The sequence below is a fragment of the Trichomonas vaginalis genome, chromosome IV (genome assembly GCF_026262505.1).
Source record: "Trichomonas vaginalis G3 chromosome IV, whole genome shotgun sequence".
Taxonomy (NCBI): domain Eukaryota; phylum Parabasalia; order Trichomonadida; family Trichomonadidae; genus Trichomonas; species Trichomonas vaginalis.
The window spans coordinates 19,679,588-19,699,195 of NC_067206.1; the positions used below are offsets into that span (position 1 = coordinate 19,679,588).

Genomic DNA, 19,608 nt, shown 5'->3' on the forward strand with positions numbered 1-19,608 from the left:
CAGCAGGTCAGTAAGTTGTTCTTGAACTGACTTCTCTCCGTCAAATATTGACAGTACGCCAGTTTTGACATATATTGTATTATAAACTTACCTTTAGAAATATCGGTCAGTTTTGTTGTTATATTTTTGTCTGCTTCAAGAACTTTCACCATCTCGTTATACCAACTTTCTTTGCTTTATGAAAATATTTTGGTTCAGCAAAGACTGCTATTCTATAACATTTTCCATTGTTTGTGTAAAGAACTATTCTGTCAATGTTGTATTGTTTGTGTGTGTAAACTTTGTTTTGCTTCAATTCGAAGAGATACTCAAATACGTCCATCTTTTTATTCTAAGTAAAATGTCATTTCCGAAAAATAGAAGCGTAAGTGTTTCAAAAGGTTTAATGGCGGTGGCAGATGTGAAGTTAAATTCACCAACTCAAACAAACAGTCAAAGTGTTGTTGTCAATGTCAAAGAAGAGATGTTGAAGTGGGGAAACCATACGAAGACGAAGATGGTATAAAATAGTTCCTGTAAAAGAACAACCAAATCCTGAAGTTAGCAGAGACTTAAGTTCTGTTGCAGATATTCGAAACGACTACCAACAACTTAAAGACAAACTTAAAACTCAGGAGAAGATTTGTCAAGCTTTAGGTATAATGTTAAACTTGGTCGAACACAACCCTGTAAAAGTGAACTCATATGTCATCGCACCTCATGAAATTTTGAAAGAACTATTGAAACTTTTGACAGAGGCAGACGATATAAACATCAAAGAAATAGAACCCGACATTGCTTGCTGTGGTGTTTCATATAATGTCATTGACAAGATATACGTTATGAAAGGAGGTGAAACGTTGAACTTAAAATATAGTTTCCCAGACGTCATAAAAATATTTGACGACCACAACATTTCATTAAAATTTGTTTGCTAAGTAAAAATGTCAAAACTTCTTGAAAGATGTTTGAAGAAAAACAATATAGACTTTATTTCATGTAAAGGACTTTACACACTTTTGAACGATATGAAAGACCCTGTTTTGTTTGTTCGTGTAGACAAAGGAAAGTTCTATGTCTTTACAAAATATTTGAACTTCTTAGACAGAGAACTTCAAGAAACGCCATGTGAAAGTTTAGATGAAGTTCTTCTCCACTTTCAGAAAAACTTTTAAATATATGTAAATGGCAGAAGACATAGTGGTTTATACTATTACGACTAAAAACCCTGAGTCATATAATTCTATAACAACAAACTTACAAAGTCCTCAAGGACGATATTGTAAACTGACCTTAAACACGATGACGACTAAAGCCTGTTTTGCTCTTTTGACACCAGAAGATTTTATTGTTGTGAATGGTAAAAAATACTCCTTTGAAGATACTTACTCAGATATACCACCAACAGGTTTTGTTGACTTATTTAATACTTTAAGGACGGATGTAACATGTGCTGCAACTAGAGCAGGTTTCATTATGTTTGGATGTCCGACTGAGTTTAGTATAAACGATATGAGCTATAATACAAAACTTATATCTGGTTTTTACTACCAACAGTTTCCTATAACAGGAAAAGGTGTCATACAAGGAATGTCTGTTCCATTGACTTTAAGTACACCTATTTTATATATTGTTTCAAACTTAGGTTCAAAGTGCTATTCGAATGTCGACAGAAACTACTATGACCAAAAGATACTCATGCGTATAAACAACACTTTCTCTGCTGGTTTGCCTATTGTTCATTCGAATGCAGAGTTTTCAGCTTTAGTAAACTCAAACACTTTAGCAAACATAAACTTAACCTTAGTTGACGCAAACTTTGTTCCTGTAAAACTTTTATGTCCTATGTATTTGTCAATGACGGCAGAAAGTTTCGAATTGGAAGATGCAACTGGTGAAAGTATTGTACTACAAGAACAACTTCAACAACAAATAGCTCAAGAACAACAAATGCAACAAATGGAACAAATGCAACAACAAATAGCTCAAGAATAAAAAAAATATTTTTTTTTATTTTTATAAAAAATGTACAGAATAGACGTTTCAGATTTTTATGACTTCCAAGCGTTCAGAAATATGTGTCCATTTAGAGACTATAACAAAGCAGTCGAGAATTTGAAACGTTTAGTCATTTATGTCGACTCTGCCCCAGAATGTTATGTCATGAAAGAATGGGATGTTGTCTTTAACAAACCAAAGCGACAATAGTTTCAGAACAAGAATGTAAACAGAAACTTAAGAAAATAAAAGTCGTACAAGTTGGTATGAAGATGTTAGATGCTTGGGATATCTTATTGTCAAAGTTAGAAGATTTTTCAGTTCGTGGTATAAAGTTCTATACACCATCTCCAAACTTCTATTCTATCTTCACTGGATATAAATACGAACAAGTAGAATGGAAAGAAAATGTTATAGAAGCTTGGTTAGACCATGTCAAAGAAATTATATGCAATGGAAACGAAAGAGTCTATGAGTATATCTTATGTTGGTTTGCAAACATCTTACAACATCCAAGTGCTAAAAATGAAACTGCTCTCATCATAATTGGAAAACAAGGAACAGGTAAGAACACTTTCTTTACAGATATCTTATGCAAACTGTTAGAGGGCTATTCGAACCCGAATATGACAAACTTAGAAAACATCTGCGGTAAATTTAACTCTTCAATAGAGAATATGAAACTTATAGTATGTAACGAACTTCAAAGTATAGATACAACAAAGTTTTGAACTCAGATGCTTTGAAGAGTCTTATAACAGACAAAGTTGGAGTTGTTGAAAGAAAATATAAAGACCAAAGAGTTTGTGAAAATGTTGCAAATTTCATCATGGTTTCAAACAACGCCGTTCCGATGAAGTTAGAAAGTTCTGACAGAAGATATGTAGTTGTCAGAACGTCAGAAGCTCATATGCAAGATACAGAATATTTTGACGACTTAGCAGAAACTTTACACCTACTTTTACAACCACTTGTTCTCATATTTCATGACATTAGATATTTCTAAGTTCAATCCAAGACAAATTCCACATACCGAAGAGAGACAAACATTGTTAGAAGCAAACAAGAGTGTATATGAACTGTTCATAGATGAAACTGACTTTGAGTGTTTAGATGAAAGGTCATTGTACGATTCGTATAAACAGTATTGTCAAGAGTATGGTTATATGACAGCGTCTAAACGAACATTCTTGGCAAATGTCAAAAGTCTTTTAGACGTACAGAATGGTGTATATACAAAGAAAAATTTTTCTGAGTAAATTTTAAAAAAAATATTTTTTTTATCCGATAGAAAAGATGACAAAATTCATCTCAGTCAACAAGTACATGTCAGGACTTAAAGAAGAACTAGACCCATTCACATATTTGAATGTTTACTTCTACCATTTTGAAAAGTCTACATTTGACAAAGTTTGGAACATCGAACCAGTTAAGTTTGCTATTGTGACTAAAAATGGTGCGAAATTTGAAGACTTAGACATAGAAGGTTTGTTAACAGTCAAAGAAAGTTTTGACAGAAGGTTTTCAAACCTTAAAGAAGGCAAAGCATACAAACTTGTTATACCTTATGAACCAAAGAAAGCAGACGACTATGAATATTATGAGTCTAAGATAGTTGAAGTTCAAGGTAAATTGGGTAAAAAGATTTTAGAGTCTAAGCCAGTGTTTGCTCCTAAAGAGGAAGAGAACATTGACATTGACCCAGAAATGTTCTAAAAATAAAATTTTATTTTTACATGTCAAATTTCTTTTTCTCTGGCTCTGGTTCTTTCTTCTCTTCTTCTACTTTCTTTTCTTTCTTTTCTCTCTTCTTCTTCTCTGGTGGAGTTATGTCAAACTTCTCAGAACCATATTTTTGTAAAAGTGCTTTGTCATTTAATAGCTCTTCTATTCTGTTTTCTATTTCATTTTCAAGAACAGCGCATGTGTCTTCTTTGCATTCTAAGAAGTTTTGTTGGACTTCATCTCTCCAAGAGGCGTCATCTCTGTCAACAAGTCTGTCATTGACAAATTTTAAGACTTCTCTGCTTAAGGTTTTATGGTTCTTGTCATATTCCCAGAAACAGAACTTTAGAACAAATTCACCTTTCTTGTTTACACTATGTAAGATTTTATGGTCGACAGATGTTTTGCTGTCGAAAAGCTTGTCTCGAATATAGATAGCGAAATCGCTAGACATTTCCTAAAAGATAAAAATTTTAATTTTTCTAAAAATATGTTAGAAAAAAAGTTTGCTGACATTGACAAGAAATTTGAGAATGTTTTAAATAAGAACAAGAGGAAGTTGGAAAATGCTCAGATAAAACCCATACATGACAAGTTCTTATTTGCTCAGAATGGTATAACAGGTCTAATTGCACCGCCTGGGTCGGGTAAGACTTTCACTTATCTTAAAATGGCTGCACAACAACAAGAACTAGATGAGAAGAACCCATTCTATGAGTTAGTAGTCATTTGTAGTACTTCTGGTCAATTTGACCAAACCGTCAATTCGTTCAAAGATATTATAAAAAAGTCTAAGTTAGTATGTATAAAAGATACTGAGTTGTTAGATTGGATAAAGAAGTACCAAAGAAGAGTTTTGAAGTACAATGCTATAAATGAGTATGTCAATTCTAAGTTTAAAGACCCAAATGAGGAAATGCAGAGAATATTAGAGAAGAAACACTTCAGAAACAAACAGAAAGAGATAGAATACATTTCGAAGAAATTGCAATCTTACGATTGGAAGACTTACCCTCATAGGTGTCTTCTTATCTTAGATGACTTTGCTTCTCATCCTTTGTTAAAGAACAGAGAACAAGACATGTGTCGAATTCTTAAGAAGCTCAGACACTTTAACATCTCAGTTGTCATTTGTGTACAGACAGCAAAGAGTTTAAGTAAGGATGTAAAGAGAATACTTACTGATATCATACTTTTCCCCGGATTGTCCGAAGACGATTTCATGGAACTTATGAAAGAGTCCATGGCAGGTAAGTTTGACAGACATGAACTATGGGAGAAGTACAAAGTCATACAAGACCCTCATACTTCTTTCAGAATTCACATCTACGCAAACAAAGTTCAAATTGTAAAAAGTCAAGCGTAAAAATGTAAGTGTTTGAGTCTTAGTCTGTTGTGGTGCTGGGGCTGTCGGTTCTTCTGACTTTGGAATGGACTCGGTTGGTGGTACGTCGGACATTCGTTTGTGTCTTGTCGGAAGGAAGGACTTTTCCTGTCGGAAGGAAGGACTTTTCCTGTCGGAAAGAAAAACTTTTTCTGTCGGAAGGAAAAACTTTTTCTGAAGGTCGGCCAAAAAGTTCTCAATTTTCGAAAATTTGAATGGTTTACGGACGGACAACAGAAAAAATTTTTCCTGTTGGAAAGAAAAACTTTTCCTGTCGGAAAGAAAAACTTTTCCTGTCGGAAGGAAGGACTTTTCCTGTCGGAAGGAAGGACTTTTCCTGTCGGAAGGAAGGACTTTTCCTGTCGGAAGGAAGGACTTTTCCTGTCGGAAGGAAGGACTCGGAATGTCGGAAGGAAGGACTCGGAATGCCAGAAGGAAGGACTCGGAATGCCAGAAGGACTCGGACAAGACAATTTACCATCTAGAGCTACCTGAGCCATCTTTGGTGTCAAGCTTGAAAAATAAATGGTTCATTTACTCTTCTTCTTTGAAGTTATCGAAATACTCTGTTATCTTTTCCTTCAGTAGCGGTAAGTCTTCTTTGAATGTAAGTATTGTACAACCTTTCATATCATAGTGTGTTTGAGGTAACGTATCTTGAACTATCTGTTTAACATCTTCATTTGGTGTCATTGAAATCGGTAAGTTTTCGCGATAGAACCAATTTCTGTCAGATTTGTAAATCTTAGCTAAGTCGTAAAAGCTTTTGTTGTTTCTTCTGACTAAATGCAACATAACCATATCTCTGTCTTCTTCATTTTCCATCTCTTCAGTGTAAATCATATACTTATAGTTCTTTTCCTTTCCTTTTGGTACCGAACGTGGTATTCTTTTCTGTATGTTTTTGTCTTCTTTCATCATATCTTCTCTCTGCTTTGTACAAAGTTCGTCAAGAAGTTTACAAACATACCATGCATAGCGAGGTGAAGCCCACATTGCTATTGAACTAACTAGGAACTTATGAACATATATACCTTTTAGATGCGATGGTAAGTTTTGTCTGTCTTGGTACATCTTTTTAAGTTCTACATGTTCAAACTCACTGAGGAGTTCATGAGTGCTATTTAATTCAAACCAGTCTTGTGGTTTCTTAGTATCTGGAGCAAAACATGCTGTCAAAATACTTTGCATTTGGTACATGTCATCTTTGACCGAACGAATGAGACGGAGTTGTTTGTTAAACTGAACCCACTCGTATTCTTCACTTATGGCTTCATGAACGATAGCAGTTGTTGTGTTCTCTGATGTTGACATTTCTGTCTTTACATACAAAATAAAAAATAAAATAAAAATAAAATTAGCGTTATTTTCTGACTTTCACAAAAGACCAAAAATAAACGCTTTACATGTATTTTTCAGCAACTTCGTCAAATAATTTTATAGCTTTACCTATCTCATCTACTTCAAACGTTTCTTTACCTCTCGTGGGAGCACCATACATTTTCTCAAACTTTTCAAGTAGTTCTGTTTCTGCAGCTCTCATATCATTAACGAACACAACCTTGACTCTATTGACTGTACTGTCATATCTTTGAGTTATATTATATGTCCTTCCTATCTTATATCTCTTTGTATTGAAGTCCTTCGGTTTCTGAACGATGTAAAGTAAGCCTTCACAGCAACGTTCCGTATCGAATGAACCATATGTTATGAAATTATATCCAACAACTGGGTCAATCCAGAACAAAACTACTGGTATAAGACTTTTGTCTATAAGATATGCTCTTGTTCCATAGAATCTTACCGATATCATCAGCTCAGGATTTCTTGTCAAAATTTTCTGAGTAGAAGCATTTCTAACCCAGTCGCTTGCTCTCTTTCCAGATGGAGATATAATGTCTGACAAAGAATATTTTTTGTATTTCTTTGAGTATCTTACGTTTAAATCACCTATTCTAACCACCTTGGTCTCATTGTCTATCTTTTTAACTGTTTCAAACTCAGTGCTTGTCATTTCCTGTTCTTACATACAAGATAAAAAATATTTTTTTAAAAAAACTAACTTTATTTTATTTTTTCTATCTTGTATAAAAAGATATGATTTCATAGAGTTTTTTTACGATTTTCATGAGTTTTAGGCAACCCCTGTAAAAGTCGGGGTAGCATTTTTTCACGATTTTCATGAGTTTTAGGTGAGTGGTTTTTTTTTACTACTCGCATTTTTTCACGATTTTCATAGAGTTTTTTTACGATTTTCGTACGGAATCTCTATCCTCGGTTTTCCTTGGGTAGCAAACATATGAGGAAATTCATGAAATTTGGTCATTTTTTTACGATTTCAGGGATTTTTTTTACGAAGTGTCAAAGTTCTCTTCGTCAAAAAAATACAGTTATATCATGAAATTTGGTCATTTTTTTCAGCAAAAATATATTTTAGATCTAACCAGGTCCCTCGGTCCCTCGGTCCCTCGGTCAACTAACATCTTTTTGAAAATGGTGACAACATGACATTTTGACAACAGTCCAGGAAATAGACTTCTTCGTCAATGTTTTTGTTAAGACTTTCATCGTCAATGAGCGTAAATCAGACAAAAATATATTTTAGGTGCTACCTCTCTTTTACAAGCGCTTTACATGGTATATGTTGTGATGGTTCATGACTTTAAACAGTTTTGTAGCTTCTATTTCTTCACGAAGGATATCAAAAATTTTAACGATACCGAAAGTTTCTTTATATTTCTTCTTGACGTCAGATAGAAGGAAATCGTCAGCAGTTGGATAGTTTTTGTTCAGAAATGTCAACATGTCCATTTTATCTTCTGCTGGTTTCTCTGCTTCTTTCTTTAAGTCAGCATAGCCGTTTCGCATACGTTCTATCTCTTTGACGGAGTAGTTATATTTCTTCATTGCTGCTTTACATTTTGAACAATGTGGGTTCATTTTAGCATTATATTCTGAAACCTTACCTGCTAAAACAAGTAAGGCGTAAATGGTTTTCTTTAACTCAAAAGTTGCTGGTTTTATTTGTTGGTTCCATACCTTACCTCTTCTATCTTTATCTCTTATCTGCCATACACATTTTGCAACTAACGAAACAAAGTTGTCGTAGGTCTTAAACTCTTCAGATTTGTATATGTCAATGAAATATACCATATCGCAGTCTTTGTCCATGACTTTGTGGTTGCAATGAAATCCAAGAAACTCATAGTTTATCTTTCGTATGAACTTCTTGGTTTCTACTGAGTCAGTTGGTTTCACTTCTATTTCATCGAATTCTGGAATAGTGAGCTTTTGTTGTTGTATTTCAGGAAGTTTAGGTAGATGTTCCACCAGGTCCTGCATTTCATAAAGATACTGTTCATTTGTTTCATCTTTTGCACTACAGTCTAAATCTCCTTGGAGAAGTTCTTGCTTTATCTTCTGGATTTCTGTTTCGAAAGTATATGAAGAAGGAATGAAGCTTTTCATTTCTACTAACATAGATGTTGGGTTCATGACTAAAGAGTTTGGTGAAGTTGTTGCTGACATGTTCTTACAATAAAATAAAAAATATTTTTTTAAAAAAACTACCTTTATTTTATTTCAGCACAAAATGAACGAGTTTTGTGTGTTTTCTACGGTGGAGCCAAAAAAGTGGCTCAACCTCAAAACAAGCATTTCATGAAGAATATACCAACCCGCTGTTTTCCGACGGTTGCTTTTTATACAAAACATTTACGATGAAGAAGTCTCAACAAAACATATACGAAGAAGTCTATTTCCTGTGTTGTTGTCAAAATGTCATGTTGTCACACATTTTCAAAAAAATGTTAGTTGACCGAGGGACCGAGGGACCGAGGGACCTGGTGACCCCTTCAGTTCTTCAAAACATTTACGATGAAATTCATGACAAAACATATGCGATGAAATCTATCTCCTGTGTTGTTGTCTAAATGTCATGTTGTCTCATTTTCAAAAAGATGTTAGTTGACCGAGGGACCGAGGGACCGAGGGACCTGGTGAGATCTAAAATATATTTTTCAATACTTTTTCAGCACTTTTCCGTAGTTGTATATGAAAGACAATTCGAGATAAAAGTCATAGTACAGTGGAATAATATGCTGCACACCGTTTGTTGTGAACCAAAATTGAAAGTCAGAGAAACTGTTACTAGGTGGTTCGTAGAATTTAGAAGCAAAGTCATAAAAGTCCTTACCGATACAAAGAAAACTGTTGTTGCTTGAACTGAAACTTGCATGACACATGACATTTTGAGGGTCAAACACGTTTCTATAAACTGTCAAATCTGCTGGTGGGAGTATAAATTTAAATGGACCATCTGGTGGTAATGGTTCGTTCTGGTTTAGTAACCGAAGAAATTGCGCTCAAGAACGTTTGTCCACCCCCCAATATAAAAACTCTGTATCTCTTGGAGGGTTAATTTCAATCTTTTGAAATGAAACTGTGGAGTTCATCTTGTCGTATTCTAGTTTTAGATAGTATGTTCCATTTAGTAAAGAGTGGTATTTTTCTTGAAATTCCCAGTAGTATTTGTTTATTTGAGTTTGAAAGTCATTTAGAGTTTTTTCAAGACTTTCGTCTGAACGAATTGTAAAGATTTTCATTTCGTCAAATTTTTCTATTAGACCATCAGAACCTTTATACTGACCGTGAAAATATACTGCGAACATGAATGCATTAGTTCTATTTGAAAACAAAACTCTTCTAAATCCTATTGCCTTTGCATCTGAAGGACTTTGAAGCCAACGAATTGGATAGTCAAACCTATAAGCTCCGGATGAAATTTCTTCATCTGATATATTCCTGCCAGCGTTTGTAAAGATATAGTCTAACGGTTTTGTATCTGCTACTTTTGTTCTTTGTTTTTCAACCTGAAGCATTTTATATATGTAAAAATATACTGTTTTAAAAACGTTTTAAAATGGTATGCCATATAGCTTCTTGAATTTGTTAAGAAGTATTTTAACGCGTTTTCCATCTGTATCTCTAGCGTTTACATAAGCATAGCCTTCCTTAGTAAAATATACTTGTAATTTCCTATAGTTTACGCCGGTATAAAAGTAGAAAGAGTCTTGTTCTTCGCTATAGTAGTAAAACTCAAACGTATGCTTGCCATAGTCTGTAATTTCAATTGTTTCATCTTCTAGTTCGTCGACAAATTCGAATACAATATCTCCAAATTTGCCTTTGTTCTTATTGTTTTCAGAACGAGTGACCCAACGTAAGTTTTCAAGTCTATTGTCATTTCTTATACGGTTTATATGGTCTACAAAAGGTAAATTGTTAGGATTCGGTATAAAATGAGTTGCAATGACAATATGTTTAAAATAGTGTTTTCCACTCATCTTCATAATAGCATATCCGTTATTTCCCTCCCATTCGCTTAAAACTCTTTTTGTCTCCTTTTTTCTGACTTCAAATGACTCACAACAGTGAATTTCATATTTCTCATCTAACAAACAAGTTTCCCAACGGTCTTCTCCAACAAACTCAGCGTACATTTCAAATAAAATAAAAAAATATTTTTTTTAAAAAATGTTTTATTTCATGCAATGTTTTATTTCATGCAATGTTTTTATTTCATGCAATGTTTAACTATTTCACCATCTTCTTTAACACCCCAGTACTTACGCTTGGAGAGAACATGAACTTCGGAAAATACCTTGTCTAGCTTAAAAAAGCCCATCTTTTCACCGACCATTCCCATTTCAATGAGTTTGTTGTATCCTTCTTCGTTCGTCATGAGCGCATCGATGTTCTCATAGTATACCTTCACTTTCGATTTGATTTCGGAGAAGAATTTGTTGTAGTTGTCAAGGACTGCCTTTGCGAACTGAGGATAGGACCAATGTTCGACAATAGGTTTTACTGTGGTTACTAAGCCATTTTGACCTTCGGTGAACTCGTATTTCAAAACAAAAGGAGAAAACCTTTCAACAAAGTTGTCGACCTTCTCATAGTGTTTACTCTTCATCTTTTGAGGTTTCTTAATGGAATATCCCATGTCGAATTCATAAGCAATTTGAGTGTCATTGCAAGTTTGGGATTTGAAGCTTTCCTAATATCATACATTGTTGTATGACTTTTCCAACTGTATAGTTCCTTCCTGATACTCACCATCTTCGTTTGAATTCCAGTCGGGATATATTCGACAAACCTCATGTACGCAGCGTTAAGGTCGACATAGTATATCTTTTTCATCTGAGTCGAACTTGTCGCAAGAATCGGTCCAGTTTCGTGGAAATTACAAGTGAGTCTCTTATCTCTTTGAGAAACCTCGCCTGTATCTCATAAACATCGTCAAAGCAACCTGTTTCATATAAAACCTTCTGACCTAACTCAGAAGCTCTCCAATACAATTTGACGTCGACTGGATGCCTCAATGGAAGTTTGATAGCATCTTGAAGTTCTTGCAACCTCATTGGAAGTTCTTCTGGTTCAGGTTGGTATCCGAACAATCCAACTCCTTTTGGAGCTGTGTACTTCTTTTGTGCTATAACTTTGTCTGGAACAACTTTTGGTCTTACAACAATGAAAAGTTTGTTTCGTCTTTTGGTACAAAAGTTTCTGTCAGCTTGTCATCTGGAATTGGTTCCAACAAGCCTTTCTCGAAAAGAATGTTAACAGCTCTGACAATGTTGCACTTGCCTTTTCCGAACAATGGGTTTGTAAGACTTTCGTTCAACATGAAGTGGTTGTGGACAAGTACAATCTTCAACCATGGCAATTTGAAGTCAACAACATAGTCGTCATGTGAAGAACCTTTAGCTGTAGGTATGTTGACTCGGATATTCACATTTGCCAACGGTGCAACTTTTGACAATTGACTTCTGAGAATGTACCTTGTTTTCACACATGACTCAAGATACTTCATTTTCTCACTCTGTAACAAGACCAGAGTTCCTGAGACATGTAAGAATACAAGGTTCATTGACAATTGTTTTCGAATTGAATTGTAAATTCCATACCTTGTCAGTTAATGTCAGACTTGTTTATGAACGGGAAGTATCCAGCATGTTTCTGACTGCTTGAGGGTTAGGTTGGTACCATTCGAACTTCACGCTTGCAATTCCTTCAATTGCATTCAAAATATCTGAGTCGGAGTCAAACATTTGTTCTCTCTTTGTAGTCTTGAAAGCGTCCAAGAAGTTGTGCGGCTGTTTGCGACATTGCCATGTGCATAGTAAATATGACCATCCAAATCTTTACGGTTAGTCTGAGATTGTAATCCTTTCTTATTTCCGTCTTGTATGGCAGCAAGTACTCCCATGAAGCCTTCTTTGTTCTTTCCTTCGTCAAAGTTTACTGTAAAGGTTCGACCAGAAGTAATTTTACTTCTAACTTCACGATACTTTTCATATGCATATCTTGTTCTTTCCATGGGAGCATGTGCGTCTTCACCTTTTCCTTTTTTCCGTCTCAAAGGATGCAATTGTTCGTCATGTTTCCAGTAGAATCTGGCAAAGCCGTCGTGTCCTTCAACTTGAGGTTCAGTAACATTGAAAGGCATATCCATAAGACGCTCTTCTTCTAACCTCTCTAGTCTGTTTGGATAATTTGCACGTGCTGTTTCTAAGTCCATTTCGTAGCGAAGACCAGACAATTTGTCATAGACTTTTATGGGTCTTCCCTTCCTATATTTAAACTTCTTTGAAACTCTCCAGCCATATCTTTCTAACTCTGCTTTTATTCTAGCAGATTTTCTATCCATTCTATACGGGGGCATTTTTATAAAAATAAAAAAATATTTTTTTCTTTACTTTACATAAGCACTTGCTGCCATAAGTCTTTGACGCCAACCCATACCAGCTAATGAAGGTTGACTTGGTTTAGTATTGAAACTAACCTTTGGTTTTGGTTTATCTTCAGTTTTTGGTTTTTCTTCTTCTATTGGTTTTTTCGTCACTTTTTGGTTCCTCTGACCTTACTCACTTGCTGGAAGTTGTGTCGTCAACATCTTCATAAATGTCATATGCCATTTGTTTTTGTTTTCCTTTCAACTTTTTGTGTTTGTTGTAAAGTTTAGAATATTTCGACTCTAAGTCAATGAGATGTTCTATAATGAACTGTTGGTCAGTGAAGTAACTTTTCCATCTGTTGTCTCGAAAGCTCCTTCAGACTTCAATATTTTATTTGTGAGAGTCTGTTTCTTTTTTGAGATACTTGCCGTTCCATTTTTATGAAAAGTGACTTTGTAGTTAGAGTTTGTATTTCCAGACCTGGCACTTTCTATTATTGAATTTTTCTCTTCATCTGTAAGTTCTTTGACAGGTTTTGACAATGGTTCTGAACTTTTTGTTTGTGGTGTCAAATCTACCGTTTCAACTTCTTCGGTCATTTCATCTCAGTAAAAAATTTTATTTTGGTTTGTTTCAACCTGGTTGTTTAGGTTTTTTAAGTCGGTCTAAAACTTCCTGAGGTATAGGAAGAACTTGACAAACACGTGGTTGTGTAACTGCTGGAAGCCGACAAATCCATCTTGAGCCCATTTGTCTCAATGCTGTATTGTTCATTTCATCTCAGTAAAAATTTACATTCCCACGTTTGAGGCGGTTGAGGTTGGTTGTTGTTTACCCACTGTTGTGCATGGTTATATCCTCTGTTAAAGAATCTTTCACCTTGGTCCATATAGTGTCCTGCTTGGTTATAGTAGTCATTTGCTTTGTTATAATAGTTTCCTGCTTGTCTTCCTACATTGTCCATCCATCCTTGAACTTTTCCTCTTGTTTCAGGATTTGGAATAAGATTTGTTGCATCTCGTGCTACATCCCAACCTTTCTGTACAGTTTGTATAATAGGTTGTGCTTTCTCTTTAAGTATACCTAATGTACTCAAAATCTTCCTTCCAACTCCAAATACACCTCTGGCTATTGTTCCCACTGCGGGCAAAAATCTGGATGCAACTCCTGCTAATGCGCCAAATAAACCCATTTCTTATGGGTTAAAAAATGACGAATCCAAACAAGGACCCCTATGTTTCTAAAGCGACAAAGAAAGCACTCATGGTAAAAATCTTTAGTTCAACACCAAATGCTTGGTTTATGGATATCTTGGAAAACATTCCGAGATATAGAGAAGATGGACCACCATATTGGCTAATATTTGTTGGTCAAAACACAAGATACTGTGAAGCCATACCATTATGGTCCAAAAATATTTTAGATGTGAAAACTGCTTTGACAATATTCGTTGACAAATACCATCCAACAAAACTGACATCTGACTATGAAAGTTCTTTCAAATCAGACGATATTAAAAACTATCTGCGTTCAAAAAATGTAAACCAATATTTCATTGTCGACCAAAACCATTCTGCTCTTGGTGTCATTGACAGTTGTATAAAAATCTTAAGAGACTTAAATCAACCACAAAGTGGTGAAGCAAATGAAATGTCATATGACGACAAATATAGACATTTCTCCATGGCAAAGATGAGACAAGTTTTAAATATTTACATTACCCGTAAACAAAAAGGTTTGGGAAACCACTCCCCCGAAGAAATGAAAAACAACCCCGACTTAGAGAAAGACTATATATTTAATAGTTTTAGTCAAAAGAGACAAACAAGAAAGAATGCAGGCTTCAAACTTAAGAAAGGTGACAAAGTAAAAATAGAAATACCTAAACGCGACCCATATGAAAATACTAATTGACTATGACAACAATGGGAATCGACAGGTACTCACGTTCGTGTTCGTAAAAATAGAAGAAAGTATACAAGAGATATTATGAAGTTTTAGGCAAACATGGCAAAATGTACAGACTGCAAGCAGAAGATAAAACTACTATTGTCAGACCTCGTTTCAAACTTGTTAAGGTTCAAGGTGGTATACTTTCAAAGACAGTTCCTAACAAATATAAGACAACTCCTGACGAATATGCTAAAGAAGTTGAAAATGACGACTAAGCATTTCTATACCATGCGTAAACTGTCATGTAAGGTGGCATGTAGTCTTTACTCTGTCCCGTTGTTTGCGTATACCCTGAAACGCGATGTGTATGGTTTCCTTCTCCCTGTGTGCTACCCCAGAAACAATTTATAGCAAACTGAACGTCGTCTTTAACATCATATCCTTTACCTTTTTTCATTGCTGACCAATCCCAAAATCTATGCTTATGCCAACCTGCTTCAGATGTACTTAAATCTATGTAGTGACTGTGTGCAGGTAAATTTGCACCTGAAATCGTTTTACTTCCACCTGTTTCCTTTGAAGAGTTTGCACAATACAAAAACCTGTCGACTATTTGAGTCCAAGTTCCGAGACCAAGTACTACTTCTGGTCTGGTAGAGTTCATTGACGTGTAAATAGAACCTATAGGATATAGTGTTTGAAGTATTTCAATCTTTAATGTTTGAAGCTCTGTTTTGTCAGCTTTCTTATCTAACATTGCTGGTAGTTCGTATGCTTCAAAGTTTCTGGTATGATCTTCGATATTCCTGCAACTCTTATCTAAAATGTTAAGAGTATCTTTTACGCTTGTACTTGGATTTTCTAATGGTGCACTTGAACCAAGGTCAAAGTTCAATACTATGTCGTCTGCTCTAAAAGTTGTAAAACTTGTATGTGTATGGTTCTTGTCAGCTTTAAGGTCTAAACATCCTGAAACCCACCCTGTATCGGCTTTAGTTTTTAAAATCTTTGTTGTCCGTTCATGGTACCATTCAACCCTTTCTATAATTTCATTATCTTTTTCATCCACATATTCCTTATTTGCCTTCTTCACTAACGCACTAGCCAAATATGCTAACTCATCGTCTACATATGTTTTATCTGCTTTCTTTTCAAGGCTAACGTTTAAGTTTGTAATGTCAGATATAGAATGTGTATGTCCAACGGCACTTTTACTGTTTAAGGTTTCTTGTAAGTTTGTAATATTTGCAATGGTATGTGTATGTCCAACGTCACTTTTCTTGTTTAAGGTTTCTTGTAAGTTTGTAATATTTGCAATGGTATGTGTATGAGTCTTTTTAGAATATTCGTTTTCAGCTCTTGTCACTTCACTTGACATTTTATTGTCAACATATGTTTTGTCTGCTAGTTCAGGATGAGTATGTTCTTTTGTTGCATATGTTGCATCTGCTCTGTCATGTTCTTCTTGAACTTTTTCAATGACATACTCTTTGTCAGCTTTGTTGTCAACATCTGCTTTCAAAAGAAGTTCAGATATAGGTTTCTCGTTTAAAGTTCCTTTTGTTGGATTTACACAGACAGTATGGTTCTTATTGTCTTGAAACAGAAACTCGTCTGTCATTGGGTTTAATGTCAGTTTTAAGTTTCCTTCTTTCAATGACTCAGATATCTTAGAATAGTTTGAAAAGTTTGTTGTGTTCTTATTTAGAGCTTGCAAAATGAGTTGTCGGTTGTGTTGTATTTCTCTCATAGACGCTGTTTCATTCGACATTTTTATTCTAGATAAAAAATGCTTCCAATAGAAAAAGAAAATTCAAGAGTTGCTACAACTAAACCATTAGATGAACTTTTTACGAATGTCGGTCAAAAGTTTGAGACAGAGACCGTAAAGCATGAAGGCTATCGTTTTGACTACCCACTAAGATGGTTAAGAGACCCATCCGTCACAAAAGCTATTGGCTTTCGTAGAATGAAGTTCATTTCAGAAGCCATACATGGTTTCCCATTTACGGTCGCTTTTGAAATTCGATACTATAACAAAGAAAAACGTACGTATGAGAAATTTGAACAGGGAAAACTTTTACAAGTTAGTTTGCTTGTAAACTTAGAAACAACTCTTCAAGCTTTTCAAGAAAAAATAAACGATATCTATCTCGAATATGCAAAACAGTACAACATTGACGAAGGAGAGTACCATCTCGATATTTTATATGACAGGAAAAATGCAACTGTTAAATTCAATAGAATAGAAGACCTTGGAGAAGACGTTATATTTCTACAAAATATAACCACTTGGCATGGTATAGATTTTTGAGGATGTTAAATCAGCCTGCAGAATATCCAGTACACCCGAACTTTTATGAAGTCGAAAACCCTAATGGAACATATGAAAATGTTTTCGACTCAGATGCTATTATCGTTCATGCTTCATTTTCTGGTGCACAAAACTCTTTTTTATGCTTGGCAAATGACTTTTACGAAAAAACCTACAAAGCTATATGAACCACCAAGTGGAAGTATTTCAGACTTTCAAGTATGGTTTACTACAGATGGAAGAAAGAGAATAATTCCATTATACCACGCGTTTTACTTAGAACTTAGTTTCATATACAACTACTATCGAACGGTAAAAATATGATTTTTTAATACGGTTGAGGTGTTGGATTTGGTTGCCAACTAGACTGTGGTGCAGGTTCAGGCTGTTGTATAACAGGAGCTTGTTCTTCTGGTTCAGGGTCTTTAGGTATAATACCAACGAACTGACCTACTCTTTTACCAATATTTTTGACTCCGTTCCAAATTCCTCTTCCGACAGATTTTATTCCATTCCATATACCTCTTCCAACATTTCGAAAGAAGTTTCCTATTCTTCCAAAGAAACCCATTTTACTATATGTAAAAATCTAATGTCCGCCTAGTCTTTTACGTTTCCTTCTGAGTTCCATTGCATTCTTTAACTGGAGCTCATACATTCTATTTCTCCTCTGGTAGAAAACATATTCCGGGTCAACTCCTGTGTTCGCGTCATCTGCATAGAGTTGTTTATATCCCACTTCAGGGTTTGTATAAAACTCTTTCCATCTCATATTTGCATACCATGGTGGCAAACCTAACGCAGCGTCATTTGACATGGCAGTTTGCATTTGTACATCTGTTGGCACTTGACCATAGTTTGCCATTGCAGTTTGTATTCTAACTTCATTTGGAATATTCTCTGGTTTGGTTGTCCAGGTTGCTGTGCATTCGCTAAGTTCTGTGCGTCCATTTAATATTAGATAAAAATATCTCTTACGAGTACATATGCTGAACATTTGCTGGTATTGGTTCATCTTCATATTCTCTATATCTTTCTGCCACGTCAAATAAGTAAATGACACAATGGAAAAAACCTAAAACAAGTAGTCCTATTTCAAACCACATTTACTTACCAATAAAATTTCTTTGTTGTGACACTTTTTCCGGTTTATAGGACCTCTCTCATATTCTATTTTATCGTAAATAAACTCATAGCCATGTATGTCCTCTAACCATCTCATAACAGTTTCCAAACCACTTTTATCGGATGTAAAGTAAAAGCATGGATGGTTATGTAAAACGTCTAAAGTTTCTAAAGAGTCTCTCAAAGTCCAGTCTACTTGGTATTGAAAATCATATGTGTTATAGAACGGCGGGTCTACTATAAAGAAAACATTTTCCTTGTTTTTATATTTTTCATACAACTCTGTCCAACGACATCTCACAAACTCTATACCCTCAGTATATTTTTCTATGTTCTCTTTGAAAACATTTGTATAGTTAAGATATAAAACGTTTGACATAAGTGTTTCAATGTCATGAACTCTTATAGAACCACTATACAATAGTCTAGAAGATATACTATCCCAGTCAATATACTCTGCTTTTTTCAAAACCTCTCTGACAATATTTTTCTTATCTAATGGTATACGTTCCATCTTACCTATAGGTATCTTTTCTTTCAACTCACTCAATATTTTGTTTGTGTCTGGTATATGTTTGAGACGGTTCATATAGTTGTCGAAGTCATTGCATATAATCTTTGAGTCAGGAAATATTGTATGGCACAAATGAGATATATAGAAACTTCCACCGAACAAATCTACAAATGTTAGACCATTCGGTAGTTTCTTAAGTTCTCTCAATAGAATATCTTTACATCTACTCTTATTTCCAAAGAACGGTAACGGTGGTTTTGTAAAATTCATTTTATATTTAATAAAAATGTTTTTTCCCTGAAAAGTGACAGAAAAGTGACAAAACATCTTCGGGGCTAGAGGGCACGAAGTGCCTGGAAGCCCCAATACTTTTTTTTTTAAATATAATCTAAATTTTTAACTCTCGAAAAAATAATCGTATGCCCCAAAATCTTCGATTAAAATTGTTGCATGCTAAGTAGTGTCAACGATAGAAATTGAGAGCCTATTAATCGTCGAGGAAGTACGATTATTTTTGGGCGAAAAGTATCTTAAAATATGATTATTAATATGTTTTTAAAATAAAAAATTTGAAAGTTAATTTGAGATTCTCATATAATTTTTTGAATGAAAAAAATAAATATAGTCTATATGAGTTTTTGAATAATCACACTTGAGATATATCTAAAAAATAATTAAAAATAGAGTTTGAGAAGACTTTTCAAGGTGTAATGAAAAGTGTGATATAGAAAATAATTATAGATATTTTAATTTTATATATTGTGCTAAGCATTATATTAAATTTTTAGGAAAAACACTTTTCATAAGTATTCAATATTTGAAAATACGGTCCAAAAAAAATAGATTCTCTTATATTTGCTTATATAAAAAGAAACTCTCTATCAGATGCGAATGCCTGAATTCAGCACCTCTGATAGAGAGTTTCCTCTTATATAAG

General features: G+C 34.6%; 10 protein-coding genes and 1 pseudogene across 11 annotated transcripts, besides 1 other annotated feature; 3 read left to right on the top strand and 8 right to left on the bottom strand.

Moving 5' to 3' along the window:
* Positions 1 to 16,054: part of a mobile genetic element that runs on past the window's edge.
* Positions 1,165 to 1,974, top strand: TVAGG3_0130110 (uncharacterized protein; the record flags this gene model as incomplete). Its single annotated transcript, XM_051223902.1, has 1 exon — positions 1,165 to 1,974. The coding sequence occupies one exon, from the start codon at positions 1,165 to 1,167 to the stop codon at positions 1,972 to 1,974; it is 810 nt and encodes a 269-aa protein (XP_051108888.1).
* TVAGG3_0130120 (protein of unknown function, DUF4108 family) lies at positions 3,274 to 3,693 on the top strand (the record flags this gene model as incomplete). Its single annotated transcript, XM_051223903.1, has 1 exon — positions 3,274 to 3,693. One exon carries the CDS (start codon positions 3,274 to 3,276, stop codon positions 3,691 to 3,693), a length of 420 nt encoding a protein of 139 aa, XP_051108889.1.
* On the top strand, positions 4,619 to 5,068 carry TVAGG3_0130130 (protein of unknown function, DUF4106 family; the record flags this gene model as incomplete). The annotated part of the gene is made up of 1 exon (XM_051223904.1): positions 4,619 to 5,068. One exon carries the CDS (start codon positions 4,619 to 4,621, stop codon positions 5,066 to 5,068), a length of 450 nt encoding a protein of 149 aa, XP_051108890.1.
* Positions 5,808 to 6,400, bottom strand: TVAGG3_0130140 (KilA, N-terminal/APSES-type HTH, DNA-binding family; the record flags this gene model as incomplete). The annotated part of the gene is made up of 1 exon (XM_051223905.1): positions 5,808 to 6,400. A coding segment is annotated over one exon (593 nt), but the record flags the coding sequence as incomplete, so codon positions are not given.
* TVAGG3_0130150 (organellar and viral DNA polymerase type B) lies at positions 6,489 to 6,848 on the bottom strand (the record flags this gene model as incomplete). The annotated part of the gene is made up of 1 exon (XM_051223906.1): positions 6,489 to 6,848. A coding segment is annotated over one exon (360 nt), but the record flags the coding sequence as incomplete, so codon positions are not given.
* Positions 7,973 to 8,614, bottom strand: TVAGG3_0130160 (organellar and viral DNA polymerase type B; the record flags this gene model as incomplete). Its single annotated transcript, XM_001582461.2, has 1 exon — positions 7,973 to 8,614. A coding segment is annotated over one exon (642 nt), but the record flags the coding sequence as incomplete, so codon positions are not given.
* Positions 9,451 to 9,966, bottom strand: TVAGG3_0130170 (uncharacterized protein; the record flags this gene model as incomplete). Its single annotated transcript, XM_051223907.1, has 1 exon — positions 9,451 to 9,966. One exon carries the CDS (start codon positions 9,964 to 9,966, stop codon positions 9,451 to 9,453), a length of 516 nt encoding a protein of 171 aa, XP_051108893.1.
* Positions 10,003 to 10,587, bottom strand: TVAGG3_0130180 (His-Me finger endonucleases family; the record flags this gene model as incomplete). The annotated part of the gene is made up of 1 exon (XM_051223908.1): positions 10,003 to 10,587. The coding sequence occupies one exon, from the start codon at positions 10,585 to 10,587 to the stop codon at positions 10,003 to 10,005; it is 585 nt and encodes a 194-aa protein (XP_051108894.1).
* On the bottom strand, positions 10,662 to 12,797 carry TVAGG3_0130190 (annotated as a pseudogene). The gene has a single exon. A coding segment is annotated over exon 1 (2,136 nt).
* Positions 13,617 to 14,017, bottom strand: TVAGG3_0130200 (uncharacterized protein; the record flags this gene model as incomplete). The annotated part of the gene is made up of 1 exon (XM_051223909.1): positions 13,617 to 14,017. A coding segment is annotated over one exon (401 nt), but the record flags the coding sequence as incomplete, so codon positions are not given.
* Positions 16,055 to 17,360: 1,306 nt separating the features above from the next.
* On the bottom strand, positions 17,361 to 17,603 carry TVAGG3_0130210 (serine threonine-protein phosphatase family; the record flags this gene model as incomplete). Its single annotated transcript, XM_051223910.1, has 1 exon — positions 17,361 to 17,603. The coding sequence occupies one exon, from the start codon at positions 17,601 to 17,603 to the stop codon at positions 17,361 to 17,363; it is 243 nt and encodes an 80-aa protein (XP_051108896.1).
* Positions 17,604 to 19,608: the final 2,005 nt, after the last annotated feature.